The sequence below is a fragment of the Denticeps clupeoides genome, chromosome 5 (assembly GCF_900700375.1).
Source record: "Denticeps clupeoides chromosome 5, fDenClu1.1, whole genome shotgun sequence".
Lineage (NCBI taxonomy): Eukaryota > Metazoa > Chordata > Actinopteri > Clupeiformes > Denticipitidae > Denticeps > Denticeps clupeoides.
The window spans coordinates 25,413,967-25,431,259 of NC_041711.1; the positions used below are offsets into that span (position 1 = coordinate 25,413,967).

Sequence of the window (17,293 nt, forward strand, 5' to 3'; positions counted from 1 at the left end):
TGATGAATCTACTGTAAGTGATATCAGCAGTCTGAGAAAGGAGCCATGTAGTACTCTCCACTCATCTGTCTTTGTAGGAACCCGAAGCATCAAGATTCTTTAAATGATCATTTATGCAGAATTCATTTCTGCGACACCACATTAAGGAGCCATTAGTTGTACCGCCGTCTATTTTCATTCAAAAGCTATTGCAACGTTCAAAATTTCTTTCTCCATTGAGATAAATTCTAAACTTTTTTGTTTACTTTTGCTGTATTATTACTATATGTCACTGTGGCTGCTGGAACCATGGAGTGGTGTTTAGGTTATTAATACCATACCACATATTTACTACCTTTTTTGTATAAATACACACAAAATGGCCTTTTTTTCTTCATTTTTTCACCTGGGAACTATCAAAATTCCCATGGCAAGCAGATATTCCGGAAGTGAGGGTTGTGCGTAGTCGGAGAGCTCTGCTTTCATTCCCAGTCTGTGGGTGCATTTGTAAAGATATACAGAGCAGGAAAGCCCTCTGAATGGAAAAAAAGAATGGATGGGTTGAAAGGGGGATGAAAAGTATATTTTAGGACTTGAGAGGGTTTGCACATGAGAATTAATAATATTAGATGGAGGTAACTCCAGACTTAGCAGAAGAATGTTTGTGCAAAAATGACTGTAATGTGCTGGCTGCTTGAAGCATGAAAATGTACAATACTCTATCTCTTTAGCCAAGTTTACTCTGGAGAAACATCAAGATGTCTACTTGTTTTTTGAGTGTATAATAATAAATAAATATAACACATACATGCACATAACACACATTTTTACATTGTGTGATGATACTGTGTGAAGATACTACATTGCTGCATTTGGTGGGTTCTTTTGATTTTGTGTACGATTGGGGGTAGTGTGCGTGTGTGTTCGGGGTGTGTTGGAGTGGAGGTTGACTAGCATGAATGGCCCTCCTCTGGGCAATAATTCACCCGTGCTCATCAATGACGCATTCTGAGTTGAGAGTGTGTGTTTGCATGTGTGGCTGCGTGACATTTTAGGAGGGCTGTCGTAGGCAGATTTAGTGTGTGTCTCCATGCACATGTGAGTGTATATTTGTATTCATACAGAAGCAGTTGTGGGATTGCATTGCATTGCATTGTGTGTGTGTTTGTGGCACTGAGGGACAGAGTGAGTGTGGGTGTGTGATGCGTTCAGCTGTGCTTTTGCTCTCCTGTGTGGGATTGCACTGTGCCGTCCATGCTCATGCTCTCAATGAACCACACTGATATCTCACTCACAACACATACAAAAAGGCCAAATATTACCTGTTTGCACGTGTTGTGTTGGTGCATTGCATGTGCATGTGTTTTTGTGTGTACACAAATATGTTTGCATTAAGGCGAATAAACATAAGGTGTCTTGTCCTCTGCAGCTTATAACGCGTATTTTTAGTGTCATGCGGGATTAGGATAAGTCATGGCCTTTGCTCTGCAGCTGGTCACATGTGTGTTGAGAATGGTGTGCTTGTGTGAGCTTTAATTTAATCAAAGGCCTGTGTTTGTGAAGAGAGAGAAAGACAGAGAGAGAGGGACAGAGAGGTCTGCCCAGACATGTTTTTTGCAAAAGGGCAGGACTGACGCAGGTTATGAACAGTGAGGTCTGCTACTACAACTGCTACCATGTGGCATTAAGCTAGAAAAAACATAATAAAGCCAAGATTCCCTGTATATTTTACAGACGTCAGAAACCATTGTAAAATTCCTTATACAGAATTTTCACTGCATTGAAATATATGGACAATTTTAAATAAAAACATGTTTTAATTTGACAAACGTTTAAATTAGTGAATTAAGAAATGGTATATGATATAATAATAATATAATATTATTTTAGTTGTCTATGACTTTTGCTGTAGTTGATCATTGAAATATTAATGTAATATTTGCACATGCATTTTTATGTAATCTTTTTATGGACACTAGCTGGAATGTTGTGCAATGTGTTTTCACCCATTTATTTAGCTCATATAGGCTAAACCATTTCCCTCAGTCAGAGATTCAGGAGAGAGACATTTTAGGTTTGAAGTTAATTAGAATGAATAAAACGTAAACTCTTAATGTGAATTCTGCAGTGCTTGGAATAGAAACGCCACTTATCTCTTATTTTTACCATTGCCTGGATGTCTATGATCAAGTCAAATACCTATTCTAAGCCACAATGAAAGTCTCTAGATTTGTCATCTACCAGATTCAGGGAGGAATAATGTTTTGGCTGTAGAGGTTATGGGCTACATTATTGGTTTGCACTTAAATATCAGAAAAAATAAGCAAATAAAGACAGACTTGAAATGTGAAATATTTTAACATACAATTCTTGAAATCCTGAAAAAAGGCTAAATGTTCTGGCTTAACCTTGACCCTCAACCACACTAAAACGTTCATATTTTTTCATCATTATCTTGAACATATTTTGACTTATGTATGTATGTACATACATTATGTATGTAATGTGTTATGAAATTCTATCTCTCTCTCTCTCTTACACACACATATTTTTCTTGCTCTCTTTCTCACCCAGAAACATTTCAGTAATACTGACTGCAGCCCTCATTAACTTGCATGCAAACACGCTCCTTGCGTCGTGAGGACAGGGTTCGCTTTGCACTGAGCAGGGTTCAGAAGAACTCTGCTAAGATCTGAGATCTGAAGGAGAGTGTGTGCATGTGTATGGGCTGTACATGTAAATCGTTGATCAGATGGTCGAGCTTTTTTGAAGTTTTGAAAATGTTTACCAAGGCTGACACAGGATGAGAGGAACTGACAGATGACAAGGATGAAAACATGTGCAAGCCAGGGGGAGATTAAAAATAAAATAGTGAGAAAGAATGTATTTTATGTTTAAGGGTGCGTGTGTGTGTGTGTGTGTGTGTGTGTGTGTGTGTGTGTAAAATAAAAAGAGTGAAAGAGCAAGTTTGCCTGTCATATTACACCAAAAACTATTGTTTGCCAAAGCAAACAGCACTATAGAGTCTATAACACATGTCTATATGCACACCTGCATGTACACACCGATACACAAGTCGCACTATACATATCCTCTCTGCTGCCAACCAAGGAGGCCGAGTGTGTTTATCTCCCTGTTTGCAGCAGATACACACACACACACACACACACACACACACACACCAGCGACTGTAGTGCACAAGAAACACTCAATTCTGTAGAAATAATTCATCAAATTATTGATAGAGGATCCTTTAAAAAAAAAATCTAATGGGCCAAACTGAATTATTAATTTGATGTCAAACAGTTTTTTTTTATTTCATGCTCTATAAAGTAAAATGTTGATTGATTTATTTTATCAACTGGGATTTTTTTCTTTTCTTTTTCAAATTCTCTTGTACGTGTTTGAATGTTTGAATGCAATACTAGAATCTGTAGCATGGCATATGCAGATTATTTTAGAAGCCTTTGAACAGTCGAGGAAGAGGATAAATATGCAGACAGGCCAGTTCTGGCATTGTCTACACACATCAGTCTTAATCTAAAAGGCTGTTTGTTTCATTCGTCAAATCTTTAGCAGCCATTAGAAAGCCAGAAGCGACTCGCTGATTCAAGTAAGTGATATTTTTGGTACCATGGGGCAAGTATTTGAATGGAGGATTGTGTCTTCTGTCTTTTTTTTTTTTTTTTTTTTGTCTCTTGCTCATCTTGTCTACTTTCTTTACAGTTGTCCTACACCTACAATGTGTCAGTGTCCTTTTGACCTTTCTCTCCTGTGGCTTAACCCCTTGCTCTGTTGGACTGTAGAATCTGCCTTGTGGGGACTTCCTGGTTCGGCCTAGGCATTACTGACTGTCACCACATTCATAATAAGCATGAGTTACCGTGCCATAATAATTTACTAAATAATGTTTTTTCTTCCCTCTGTGTGAGGCCGTATGCAAGTCCACTGTCAATTGCATTGAACGTTCTATTTCTGAAGCACATTGTTATTGCAATTTTACTTGGATAACTTGGGAGCGTGGGACTTTTTCTATTTCCACAGTCCTCTGCGCTTTCTGTCTTGTCCCGCTCTCGTTTGCAGTTTTCGCTCGTTCCTGGGTGACCAGCCCAGTCATTCTGCACCCGCTGCTGCTGCCCGTTTTCACACGGGCCCATGCTGCCACCACGTGGACAGAGCCTGACAATGCAGCACTCAGTCTTGGCCCATGCGCTGGATGTCTACTGGTGACCCGCACAGAAAACACATGCATTCACGAGTGTGTTGCAAATTCGAGATGCTTGGGATCAATAGGGAAGGAGAGTGAGTGTGATATAAACGAAAAGATGCCGAATATGTTAAATACTCACACATCCAGCTGTTTGGTCTCTTGCTTGTGATTTTGCAAAAAAAAAAGAAAAGAAAAAGAAAAGAGAAAGCACTGAATTGTCATCTTCCCGATATTCTGACTTACAATCGCTAAGCCCACTGCTACACGCAGCCAGATGGCATCAGAGGTATTTTTATCCTGAGCAGTTTCCACGGAGGGGAAAGGGGCGGGGTTACGCTGTAGCGTGGGAAGGGCTCCATGGCATCAGTGGCTGCTGGTTTGTCAGAGTGTCTCGAGAACCCATGCCCACTTCCCTGTTACCATGGTAACATAGAAGAATATCAGATCAAGTGGATAATGGAAATGAGTTGTAGAATAGAAAGGTAAAGAAAGTGCATACTCAGTGAAACGTCAGATTTTGCGTAAGTGAAAACCTATTTTCTGGCTTAAATATAATCCTGACTCCAAGTTAAAGTCTGAACTGAAAAAGTATGTATAAAACTTGCAATCTGATGTACAGAGAGCTGACTTTGAAAGAGTAATCATACGAATTATAGAAATTAATTTGGAGGATACATACATAAGTCACTCAAACTAGAAACAACACAACACACACTGCGGAAAAAAATAGTGAAGATGTTACAGTGAAGAAGATTTTACAAATGAAAGCATAAATAGCGTCCTTCACGTCTGAGCTAGGGTTTTATGCGACTAAGACAAAGAAAGAGGATTGGATGAAGAGTGCAAATCAATTAGTGCACTGATTGCTCCAGAAAGCTGTCAGCCTGTCATCAGTGAGCATCACAGTGCAAGCTCTAAAAGTGTGATTTTTCATCACAGTGTTGCATGTACTGGAAGAACAGAGACAGAGTCTTCATTTACTGCAAAACAATAAAAATGAAAAGCTGTTGTTCCATAATACATCTGACTGGCAATGCTCACAACTCATTCATCTCATTATCCACACCAGTTCCAGTGATCCCAGCCCCAGGCACTGCTGTATGATGAAAAGTCTTTGACTGAGGCATACAAAAGGCAAACTAGAAAAAAGCATAAGCTTTGGCATCCAGTAATATTTCAAAGTACTATTCATTACATAAAATGCAAAGCCCTTGACACTGGCATCATGATGAAGTTCTCTGATGAACTTCAGCTCTGATTGATACAACAACAGGAGGGTCAGTGGTGGCCTAGTGGTTAAGGAAGTGGCCCCGTAATCAGAAGGTTGCCGGTTCCAATCCCGAACAGCCAAGGTGCCACTGAGCAAAGCATCATCCCCACACATGCCTGTCATGGTTTAAAGGACATTAAGTTGTGTTTCACGATCTCTCTTATTCTTAGAGACACTGGATATACCAAACACGCTATGCTACACAACTGGACACATAACTTTAATGTTATAACATTGAAAAATACTTGTATTTACTGACCATAATGCTCTAAAATATAACCTGGATTACTTTCCATTAATAAATAAGTAGTATATTAATACATACGTATGTGGGGTAGTATTACAGTGGGGGGGAAACCAGATGTTGAGGGATGTTTGACAGATCAGAATAATCAGTATGGGGTGGCACAACAAATGTCACAAATGATTTTTAAAATAATTATGAGAGTAGTAGTGATGGTGATATAATGGACATGGTCAGATAGAATTCATGTCTTTTTTTTTTTTTTTTAAAGGTCCCCTATTATAATTTTATTTCAGGGGCAGTGCCACTGAGCGAAATATAGTCCCTACACACTGCTCCCCAGTGAATCTTCATCCATGTATTTTACATCACACTTTAAGTCTGTAATTTTTATCCTTCAGATTTTTATGTGGTCGCTCATGTCTAATGGGCTTCTGCACATCAGCCTGTCTTTCAACAGAACGTAAATGCTGGTTTGGGATCTGGTTTTGTTATGTCAATTAACAGAACATAAGGACTAAAACCATTGAGGTTTAATTAGCATTTTAGTGCCTTCCAGAGTGACCTCTGAGTATAAACTTGGAGCTGGGCAAAAGCTTCTGGTCAACATAATTCCAAATACCAGGACAGTGATCTGCTGCAGATCACTCACTGTCCTAAGAAAATGAAGATCAATGTCCTGGAATGTCCTGATCTCAATCTGTTAGAGAAAGAGGGCTGTTCTTGAGACCTTCTTACCATTACAGTACAGGAGAATAGTGTAAAATACTAAAGTGATAGAACAAGTTCAGAAAAGATCTTTCATCTTCCAATGTTTTTTCTAACAATAAAGTCATAGTGGAAAGGTTGAGAAAGTGTTACTGTTTATATCAATTCTAACAGAAATAAATGTAAAACCTGTTAATTACACTCTTTTACTGAATTTCCATTCTGAGCGTGGTGTTTAACGTGACCTCATTGGCTGGATCCCAGAACTTCCTGTGATTTCCCTAGATAAATCAGGGATTATTGTCCCTGGGTTTGATTGGCAAGTGCATTAAAGGACATGATATTGAAGGATGTGTTTTGTTTGATGCTTGTTTCACCTTTAATCCTACGCAAAATGTATAAGGAGTTTGTTCATCTTGATTTTGCTTTCGTACCATCGTACGTAGTCATCTCTCTCTGTTCCTTTGCTTTCCTTTCGATCCCTCTCCCCCTCAGTTTTCACAACTTGTTTTCCCTGCTCGTCCTCACTCACTTTTTTTTTTTTTTTGCAGAGAATGACTCAGTCTATTTTTATACGCCCCACTCATTCTTTTTTTCCCCCTTTCCACCAATTTTCCACCCCCTTCCTCAAACATTCCACTACTACTCATTTAAATGGGTAGTAGTTGATCTAGGCTGCATAAAGCACCTTTTATACAGTGTTATCGAGTCAACTTACACACACAACCACCTGGCAGGCTCTCACTGTGTAAATGTGGAGTGCGTTCAAGCATTAGTCACAGCCCCCAGTAAATCAGCCATTCCAACATGAAGGTAGTTGAACGTGGTGAATAATGGTACAGGAAGACAAAAAAAAAGATGGACTGGATTACAAAACAGTCACAGGTTCAAACCCCAGGACATTTAACCCTGAGTTGCTCCGGGGGAACGGTCCCTGTATCTACATTGTACTCAAATGAGTCAGAATGAGTGGCAGCCAAATCGGGAGTTTGGTTTCCTGCTACGGGACTGTTTTAGCGGGAAGTCAACTGAAGTCATATTCCAGTAAACCTCTATTCGATTAGACGTTCCTTATTTTAAATCAGCATGACAACGGTCATTACACATGGTTGTGGATTGAGTTTGTTTCTTTTACATAGATGTTTGTGTACACCTTTATATCTGATATGTGTTTGTGTGCATGTGTTGTAGAGAAATGTATGACTTCCCTGTTTGGTATTGCAACACAAAACTTACACAGCCATTGGTTTCCATTCTACTGGGACTTTCTCATCTTAACAAATCGGCAAATACGCCAGAGAAAAGAACTGTTGTACCTTGAAGAAGCTCAACATATGAACAAGGCCTTTAAACAATAGCCTGGCACATGGCGCGCTCCCTTTTCGTCTCAAATAACCTCTGTGGGTGGAAGGGGTTTGTAAGCTGTGTGAAGCGATTCGTTGTCCTAAATAAGATAGGCTCCGTTTCGATTTCTCCGTTTTCCCGTCACTCTTGAAAACCTCAGCAAACCTCGCCAATGGGATTGTTCAGCGGGCGGGTTTATGTAAAACAATAACAGGCTCGTTGTATCATGCACGCCAATCACAGCCCGCCAGCGAAAACGTCACGGTGGCGCCGCACTCCACAAGAGCCAATGCGAAGTCATGCTCCAGTTTTTTCTCTTTTTTTTTTTTTTTGGGTTGTTGGCGTTAAATATTTAGGAGCCTTTTTTTCATGCCAGGGACCAGTCGTACGCCGAGGAAGACACAGGCCGATTTGCATATGACTGACATTCCAGCGCAACCTGCGGCCAATCAGCAGCCGCGGCGCGAGTGTGACGCGTGGCCCGGCGCACCAATGAAGCGCGGGCCTGTGTGTGGAAGAGGGCGGGGCCCCGGCTGGGCGAGGTTGACACGCTGAGAGAGCGAGAGGGGGCAGCCTGGCGTACAACAGGAGGAAGAGGGAGGGAAAGAAAAAAAGAAAGAAGGAGAGAGAGAAAAGAGAAGAAGGAGAGAAGAAGGGAGGGAAGGTTTTCCGCGAGGCCGGAGAGGGTAGCTGGCGCGAGGGGAGAGTCGAGTTCAAGTGGGTGATAGTGGGATAGGGACATTTTGTTTTTTTTAAAACGAAGACCCTCCTCAGCGCGCACGGCGCTGCGGGGAGCGGCGGATCGGAGTGACCCCGCCGCAGAAGGACTGCGCGCCGGTCACGCCGCTGTGGGTGAACACGAAGAGCGGGGGACAGTGGACGGAGGTGGCCTCGCCCGGCTGTCCGTCAGAGAGCGGCTTCATCGGCGCAGTGTGACAGCGTTGGAACTGTTGTCGTATTTTTAGTCGTCTTTTGAAGTCGTTTTGTACCATGTGGATCGGGGAGAGGAGGGTCGTTTTTAGATCGCTGTAAAAATCGTCAGTTCTTTTTTTTTTTTCTCTCGTGGTACTATTACTGGCACCGGCTCGGTTCGCGTGGTGTGAGAGTAATGACGCGCGGGGACGGCTCCGTTGAATTTGGGTAGCTGGACATCCCCGAGACGCGCTACACGCCCAGGTGGCCCGAACCTGATCGACGGACAGTTGTGCGCCCGTTATGCTGCTCGCCGGAGAACTTTACACGTAGAGTCCGCAGCGTACAGGTGGACAGCGGGATTTGGTGGGGCTGATGCCTGCTTTCCAGATTCGTGGTCTTCTTCTTGTTTGCTCGTTTCTGGACTCCGCGCGACTTGCTGTGCGCTGAGCTGAGGGCGTCGTGGAAGCGGCACGGGGCGATACGCGGTCGTGGATGTTGGGGGCCGCGACATGAGGACATCCTCCGTCTTTCTGGCCGCGTTCAGTGTTGCGGGTGCGGGGCCAGGGGCGTTCCCGGGGGGATGGACTAATTTGGGACGCTGCCGCTTAAACCAGGTCCAGTTTCTGGAGGAAAAACAGCCGCAGCAGCAACAACCCTCAGCGAGGGTATGATGTAGCTTTCACGGCCTCGGCAATTCTGCCATAACAGAATATCGCCGTATTTGCGTCAGTCTCCACACACTACCGCAAAAAAAAAAAAAACTTGCGTTATCATGTCAAATTTACACACGACTTGGCATTATATATAAGACACGCATTTGTAAGCCCAGTTTTGTTTTGGGTGCCATTTATTAACTACCGCGACCGTTTATAGGAGACCCCAGCATGTTCACGAACGGCCGAGCTTCACGCAATGCTCGGTAGTCGCTCTGCGTTTTTCTGAACCCGTAAATCGCGCAGTGCCGCAACACGTTCAAAACCCGACCGAATAAACATTGGTTGTGGCAGGAGCTGTCAAGCGTCTGGCGCCGCACTGGTGTTAGCCAGGCTGCTATCCCGCTAGCGGATGCTAACTAATTACGGCTAAATTGCCCCGTGCCCGTTTTCGCCGCCTTTTATCCTTCTTAATCGTGTTATCTTCTTGCAACCAACCCGACTGTGCGTCTAACGCGCGCAAAAGACGAGTACGACACATTGTCGTGTTGTTGTTACCATTACTGTCACGGCGGCGACTGCGAGCGTGGGGCTTTCGTGGTTATCTGGGTTGCGGTCTGCGGGAGCAATTTAGACCGAGGACGCGCCAGCGGCCTACTTAACCCGCTGCGTGCCGCGGCGCTTCGCCAGTGTAAACAAACAGGGGTAACTGGACCAAGCAGGGCAGCCTCCCCAGCCAGGCTGCACGGTCAGCGTCGGCGACTCTAGCGGCCTTTTATTTGCGCTCTTTCGTGCGTTTCTGGTTTTTTTTTTTTTTTTTTTCGTTTGTTTTTTTTTTTTTTTTTCCTGGCTGCAGTCTGTGCTTCCGAGTTGACGTTTCGCGGCGACGGCTGAAATCTAACATGGTCCGAGCGGAACTAGCGGCGTCCGATCGTCACTCGTCGCACTCGCAAAAAATATACATGATAATACTAGGTTAGTAATTGCGCAAAAAAAATTGTCCGCGCACTCCGGAAGAGTTGTGTTTGCAGTGGAGGGGCGAAAGCGGGGAAGCATCCCGGTGAGGGTGGCTGCCAGCAGCGGTGCAAACATCGACTATGACCTGCCGTTCTACCGATGGACCCACCATCACCTGCAAAAGCCGCCGGGCGCTTGGACTTGTGACACTTCGCCGAGAGGATTCATCCCGCGTTTTGCCCTGAGAGGCACGCCAAGTGTTTTCGTTTTCGTCGTGAAAACCACAGACTTACTTTTCTCCCGCAAAGAGAACGGATTTTATTCAACCATGTTCTCGTCCGAAGGCCCTCAATATATCCGTCAAGGATTGAGCATGTTTGGTCAGTAATACTCACTCACATGTCTGAATGTGCCATGTCAAATACCATCAAATAGACAATATAATGGTTTTAAGATTTCGTCTTATACCTTGTAAGGTTATGTAATACATATTTGTGCCGATTACGGTCATATCGTGCTGCTCTGAGTCATTGAATTTTTTTAAAAAAACTCTTTATTGGCCCAGTAAGTGCGTTTGGCAAGACAGCATTTTCACCACAATATGTTAATTTAATTTGATGATGTGGAGTGAATTTAATGTTTCAGTTTTGGTTTTTATTTGGATGCTCAGAGAAATTACATATTATGAACTTTGAGACCATCTGAGCTCTGGTAACCTGTATGGCTGACTTACACACACAAAAACACCACCACACAGTTGTTATAAACATTATATGTGTTTCAATGTTAATACTGGAATTTGCTCTCGTTTGGTTTTACAAAAATTCCAGTAAGATATGATTTGGTCATCATAATATGAAAATAAAACTTTGTTTCTAGAATGCAACAAATATGAAAATCTTCTGATACAATTTATAATATTGCCTAACCATTGAAACCTTTGTTGTTTTTTCTGCAGTATGGACCAATGTGGAGCCTCGGTCAGTCCCGGTGTTTCCATGGCATTCATTGGTTCCTTTCCTGGCTCCCACCCAATCAGATGCAGCGACTCATCCTGGTGATGGACAACAGTCTGTCAGCCACCCACAGGCAGCCAGTTTGAAGAAAGGTATGGGTAATATTTTCTGTCTGTTAGAAAAACAAACCTCCTCTGATATGATTGTCAAGGGTTTCATGTTTTCTAGACTGTCAAGGTCCTGCATTGCATCTGAAGGAGGTCAGTGAGGGACCTCCGGTCCTGGAAAGAGGAACCCCATCTCGTCCTACACCAGTAATAGAAGATTTGCACCCAGAAAAAGAGAGGGAGCGAGAAAGGGATGGGGAAAGAGAGAGACCAGACAGTGAGACAGAGAGTGATGTGGATGATCCGTAAGTCTCTAATGTGTGTGTGTGTGTGTGTTTTTTTTTTTTTTTTTTTTTTTTCTGTTTGTACCAACCTATACTTATATCTCTGAATGTGCTTTGTCAGTGTCTATGGAGAGCAAAATAATGACAACACAATGAAAACAGGAACAAAGGCATTCCCATTCCTGCCTTCATTAGTACTTGAATGTCAGTGAGGGAGGCACGCGTATAATGAAACGTACTAGCTGTCACCTGAGTAGACTGTACTGCCTTTGGGGAGTTGAGCTTATTTTAGTGTGTGTGTGTGTGTAACAGGGAGTGCTAATATGTGGGTGGATGCATTTATGTTAATGTGTAGTTTTAAACTCTGTTTATAATGATGGACTCTTTGTCTCAGTCATTCACTGTGTTCTAGGCCTATTACATATTTATGAAATGGCCATGTGTTGTCATTATGTGTAGTGGGCATTCTAATTATTCTTCTGTATTGTTATAGAACAATCTAATATTTTATAAAATTGTATAGGTAGTAGCCTAGTGGCTAACCCATCCACCTATGGACCAGAAAACCCCAAAGTCACAGGTTCAAACCCCACTTACTACCATTATGTCCCAAGACCCTTCTCCAGGGGGGACTATCTCCCTGTAATTACTAATATTGGGGCAGTGGTGGCCTAGCGGTTAAGGATGCAGCCCTGTAATCAGAAGGTTGCCGGTTCGAATCCCGAACCATCAGGGTGCCACTGAGCAAAGCACCGTCCCCACACAATGCTCCGCGGGTGCCTTTCATGGCTGCCCACTGCTTACCGAGGGTGATGGTTAAAAGCAGAGGACACACTTCGTTGTGTGCTGTGTTTCACTATGACAATCACTTCACTTTCACTTTCCACCTATATTAAGTTGCTCCTGATAGAGGCTCCTGATAAATGCCAGATATGTAAAAAATTCATCTGTTTCAGCTTCTTTCCGGGTGTACTTCCTGAGCCTCCAACATCAGTGTCTCCAACAGTCAAGAGGAGGACCCAGTCACTCAGTGCCCTGCCCAAAGATGGAGACAAGAATAGTCCTGGGAAGGTACTATAGCATCACTAAATTCACAGACTTTCTCTCTTTTGAATGACTAGTTTTATGTTAGTGAAATTGTCTGATATAAAACTTCCGAAAGTAGTGAAATAAACTTTATGATGTAATCAGTGTTTAATATATACATGCACAGTCTTAAGTGTTTTGCTTATATGCTTGCACTGATTCATAGACATCATCCGTAACCCGCGGTTGTGTCACAAGTCATTGTTTGTGCACTCATTTATTCACTCATTGTTTGATTAAATTACCTCGTCTTTTTTTTATTCACTTTCTCCTCTCATCTACAGAGAGAGAAGGACCACATCCGGAGGCCAATGAATGCCTTCATGATTTTCAGTAAACGTCATCGGGCGCTGGTGCACCAGAGGCACCCTAACCAGGACAACCGCACTGTTAGCAAGATCCTGGGGGAGTGGTGGTATGCACTGGGACCCAAAGAAAAGCAGAAGTACCATGACTTGGCTTTCCAGGTGCACCACAAGATCATATCTTAAGGGATAACGCTTAAGTGCACAGTTAGTCATATGAATGAACTAATGAATCCGAATCTGTTTATGTTTATTGAATCCTGTCCTTTCACACAGGTGAAGGAAGCCCATTTCAAGGCACACCCAGACTGGAAGTGGTGCAACAAAGACAGGAAGAAGTCAAACTCCGAAGGTCGTGGTGTCCCTGGGGGCAAAGACATCAGGGAGAGGAGCATGTCAGAGACCACTGGTAAGGCACTATGCCAGTATACGGTTTATTGGTTTGTTTATTGTGTTATTAATGAAAGCATTTTTTTGTCTGCAATGTTTGTCTTTGCAGAACCGCCTTCAGTGTCATTAGGAATGGACCTGAAAGGTGTGGGGTCTGGCTTAGTTGGGGTTGCTGAACGTGGAGGAGTTGAGATGCCTGTAGCACAGTTGTCTCGCCCCAGAGCCTTTTCCCAGAGTGCAGTGCACAGTCTGGAGAAGAGTGAGCGTGGCAACACCCAAGCTCTGGCAGACCTGGCACAGGTAAATCTGTGGTTATTTATTTAGTTATTTATTTATTTATATTTAGGTATTCTTTTGTGCTCTCTTTTCTGCTCTCCCAGATTTTTTTTGCTTGAATAAAATTTTTGTGAAATCTAGAGACAGTAGCTATCTGGCAGAATTCCAGTCAGATGGCCTGTCCGCAAAAACTTAATTCAGTGGCAGCTGGTCTGATGAGTCATCCACTCTGTTTTCCTACCCTTACCCATAATTCCTCCATCTTGGTCTCTCTCTTTGGGCTAAATCTCAGATGTGTGTTGATGTGTCTGATGTGTCAGTTTTCAGGCCATGTTCCTGCACGCTCCCAGGTGCAGCGGGGGGTCAGTGAGGACATGACAAGTGATGAAGAGCGAATGGTAATCTGTGAAGAGGAGGGGGACGATGATGTCATTGGTAAGGTCCTTGGTCTGTTGTGTGGCCTGACAATGTTTGGGTAACGGCTGAAGATATCTCTCTTGAGTTAATTAATTTATTTGTTTAATGATTTGATCATAGACTCTCTCTTTTGATCATTCTTTCAGAGGATCCATATCCAGGAGGCACAATAGATTTGAAGTGTAAGGAGAGGGTGACTGACAGTGACAGTGACAATGGCTCTGGGGATGAGGGAGATCGTAAGGTACAGTTCCCTGTATTCACGTATTTTAATCCCAAACCTTAACATTTGGAAAGGTACTTCATTACTTTGTTCTTTCCTCTCCAGAGAGTATTTACCCCTGTCATATGTTCATCATCTTCAACTCGTCATGGGCGCAGCATCTCTCTCTCTTCCTACCCCTCTAAGCACTGTGGTGATGGAGGTGGGGTTAGCAGTGGGGGAAGCCTGGAACACAGACGAAGGAAAGGATTGGATGGAGGAGCAGTTGATAAGGAACAGAAGGATGGATATGGAGGTGGCGAAGGAGGCACCATCTCACTGTCCTCTTCCAGTCAGTTGACCAGTTCTGGAGCTCCACACCCCTCCCCTGCCACTCCCCTTACTCTGTCTCCTCTTGTGGGCGTTGGTGCTGTGAGAGTTGCCTCCACAGTGGTGACCAACGTGGTGCGTCCAGTGGTGAGCACACCGGTCCTGATTGCCAGCAAGCCCCGTGAAGGAACACCTGCCAGCCCTCTTCCTCATGACAGGAAACTTGCCACAGCCCAGAGCCATCAGGCAGCTCAGCTTCTAATTGGACCGGGAGGAATTACCGGGGCAGCCGGAGGGGGTGGGTACTATTCCTCGTCCTCACCCAATCCTGCAGGGGCAGGGACGGTCACTGGGTCAGCACCTGGAGGACTAGTGACCAATCTGGTACTGGGGGGCACATTTCCCACACAACCCACAGTCCAGCTCATCAGTCCTTCCGCCTCTGCCCCACCACCCAGCCAAAGCAACGGCCCTGTGCCTTTACCCCTGCTTCAGCCTCAGTTTCTTCCTGCTCCCACGCTTGCCCCCTCTGCAGCTGGTAAGGCCATCACCCAAGTGCAGTACATCCTGCCCACCCTCTCAGCCAGCACCAATCCCAAGAGCCCCTCCCCACACCAGCCAACTAGTATCTTCACCCTGCCCACAGCTCCACCCACTCATGTATCTTTGGCCAACGGGAAGCAGTCAGGGGCGGTGCCACTGACAGGTTATGCCTCGAGTCCAGCAGTGGGAGTGGTCAGTCCTGGGGCCAGAGGTGAGGAATAATTTATTCGCTACAGGAAAGTGGGATATATATATATGTGTGTGTGTGTGTGTGTGTGTATATGTGCTGCTGTGGATTTTGATTAAACAGATGCATAAAATTCCACATTCATTTACTTACAGTGCATGTTGTAACATTAGACATCAAAAGCAGTCAGTAACTTTTATTTGTAGTCTAAAGTTACAAAATTAGGAACAGCAGAGCGTTGTTGCTGGGCCCAAACATCTGTAGTCCTGTAGTTTGCAGCAAGGTAATTGTAGATTGTAGAGCCTAGATATATTCACCTCTAATATTGTGTATCGGCCATTTTCCCTCCGCAGTGCAAACACAGTCGCCCGTCTTGCAGGGCAAGATGTTGGTTCCTATGGCAACTGTACGGACAGCACCCACCCCTTCTCAGCAGATTCCCATTGTGGCCCCTCCTCTACCTGTTCAGAATGGTGCCCAGGCAGGAGGCAAGGTGAGGAGATCTTAATTTTGTTGACCCTGACAACTTTGCAGGTGATGTATGAGATGTTCATACATTTAAGAGATGTTGGAGAATACTTTTCTGATCTAGCACAGAGGTTTGGCACTCAGGTGTGCTGCTGTTTTTAGATCATCCAGATTGCTCCAATGCCTGTCGTCCAATCCCAGCTCCAGTCGGGAGGTGCAGTGCATCCTGGGAGCCCCTTCCCAGTTTCCATGGGAACAGCCACTGTGGTTGCCCCAGGCTCCACCCCCCCTCAGACTCTGCTCTTGCCTCCCCCACCCACCAGGTATGACTCCTGATTTGAACAGAGACACTTTTAAACAGTGGGCACTTCACTTCAGCCTACTGCAGCAGTGCTGCTCTGACCACTGCCCTTCCCACTCCTACCCACATACAATCTAGCATACATCTCTACTGCAATGGTAGCTGTTGGCTGCAGCATTTTTCCCATCTGTGTCTCCATCTCTATTTTCTCACACCCGTTCCTTTTCTTCTCCTTTCTCTGCCACAGGATAACTTATGTTCAGTCTACACCAGGTGTCCCGACCCCTTTGCCTCTAGTATCCTCAACAACAGGCTCCTCCGGTCAGCCAGCCCCTCCTCCACCAGGATCTGCATATGTGCCATCGCCCCTGGCAACACTTGGTTTCACGGCTATTGGACCTCCTGGCCAGACACTAGTACAGCCCCTCATTGCAGGTCAGTGTGGTCATTTTAACTTTCAATTGCAGATTCAGCCATGTTATTTTTTTTTTATTTTTTTAATTTTTTTTAATAATGCTTCCTGTTTTTTTTTTTTTTTTTTTAAACCCTACAAACAGGTCAGCCTCCCATGCTAACTCCAGCCCCATCATCTAACTGCCCTTCTTTACCTTCACTCCCTGCCCCAGCCACAGGAACAGGGGGGCAGATTGTCACTGCCATTTATCCACCCAGCACTGTTACCCTGGCCACTGGGGTGGTTTCTGTGGCAACTGTTCCACCCAGTGTTGTGTACACAGTGTCAAGTCCCTCCAGCCTGTCACCACACATCCTGCCCAAGCAATCTCTTGCCACCCTTGCCCCCTCCCTGTCTGAGAGGCAAAGCCATGTACTTCCTCATGGAGAAAGACAAGCACACCTTCCCCTGGAAAAGCCATCAGAACGACAGACTGACAGACAGGCTGAGAGGCAGACAGAACGGCTGGCAGACAGGCAGCTAGAAACTCACTCGCATATGGACAGGCCATCTCACTCACAGACCCAGGTCTCAGCAAAGGCAAGTGCCAGTTCAGCTGTGTCGTCATCTGGATCAGCAGTGCCATTGCTACCCAGCAGCCCCTCTCTACCCTCTCACACAGGTAAGAGACATATAGAGTGGTGTAGAAGGGAAAAAATGTTCGCATGACATACTGCATCATCTATGATTTTACGAATGCTGTGACT

The 17,293-nt window shown here is 44.4% G+C and overlaps 1 protein-coding gene across 2 annotated transcripts in view; it reads left to right on the forward strand.

The window, feature by feature from the left end:
- Window positions 1–17,293, forward strand: part of cicb (capicua transcriptional repressor b) — a 30,316-nt gene that overhangs the window by 9,026 nt on the left and 3,997 nt on the right. The window contains exons 3-15 of one of the 2 annotated variants that reach the window (XM_028981645.1): window positions 11,239–11,388; window positions 11,465–11,648; window positions 12,584–12,698; window positions 12,998–13,180; window positions 13,295–13,427; window positions 13,518–13,708; window positions 14,005–14,119; window positions 14,248–14,345; window positions 14,430–15,387; window positions 15,717–15,856; window positions 15,994–16,154; window positions 16,380–16,567; window positions 16,690–17,208. In XM_028981645.1, coding sequence (XP_028837478.1) covers window positions 11,239–11,388; window positions 11,465–11,648; window positions 12,584–12,698; window positions 12,998–13,180; window positions 13,295–13,427; window positions 13,518–13,708; window positions 14,005–14,119; window positions 14,248–14,345; window positions 14,430–15,387; window positions 15,717–15,856; window positions 15,994–16,154; window positions 16,380–16,567; window positions 16,690–17,208 — 3,135 coding nt within the window. The remainder of the gene's footprint in view (window positions 1–11,238; window positions 11,389–11,464; window positions 11,649–12,583; window positions 12,699–12,997; window positions 13,181–13,294; window positions 13,428–13,517; window positions 13,709–14,004; window positions 14,120–14,247; window positions 14,346–14,429; window positions 15,388–15,716; window positions 15,857–15,993; window positions 16,155–16,379; window positions 16,568–16,689; window positions 17,209–17,293) is intronic. The other variant, XM_028981646.1, reaches the window with a different exon arrangement.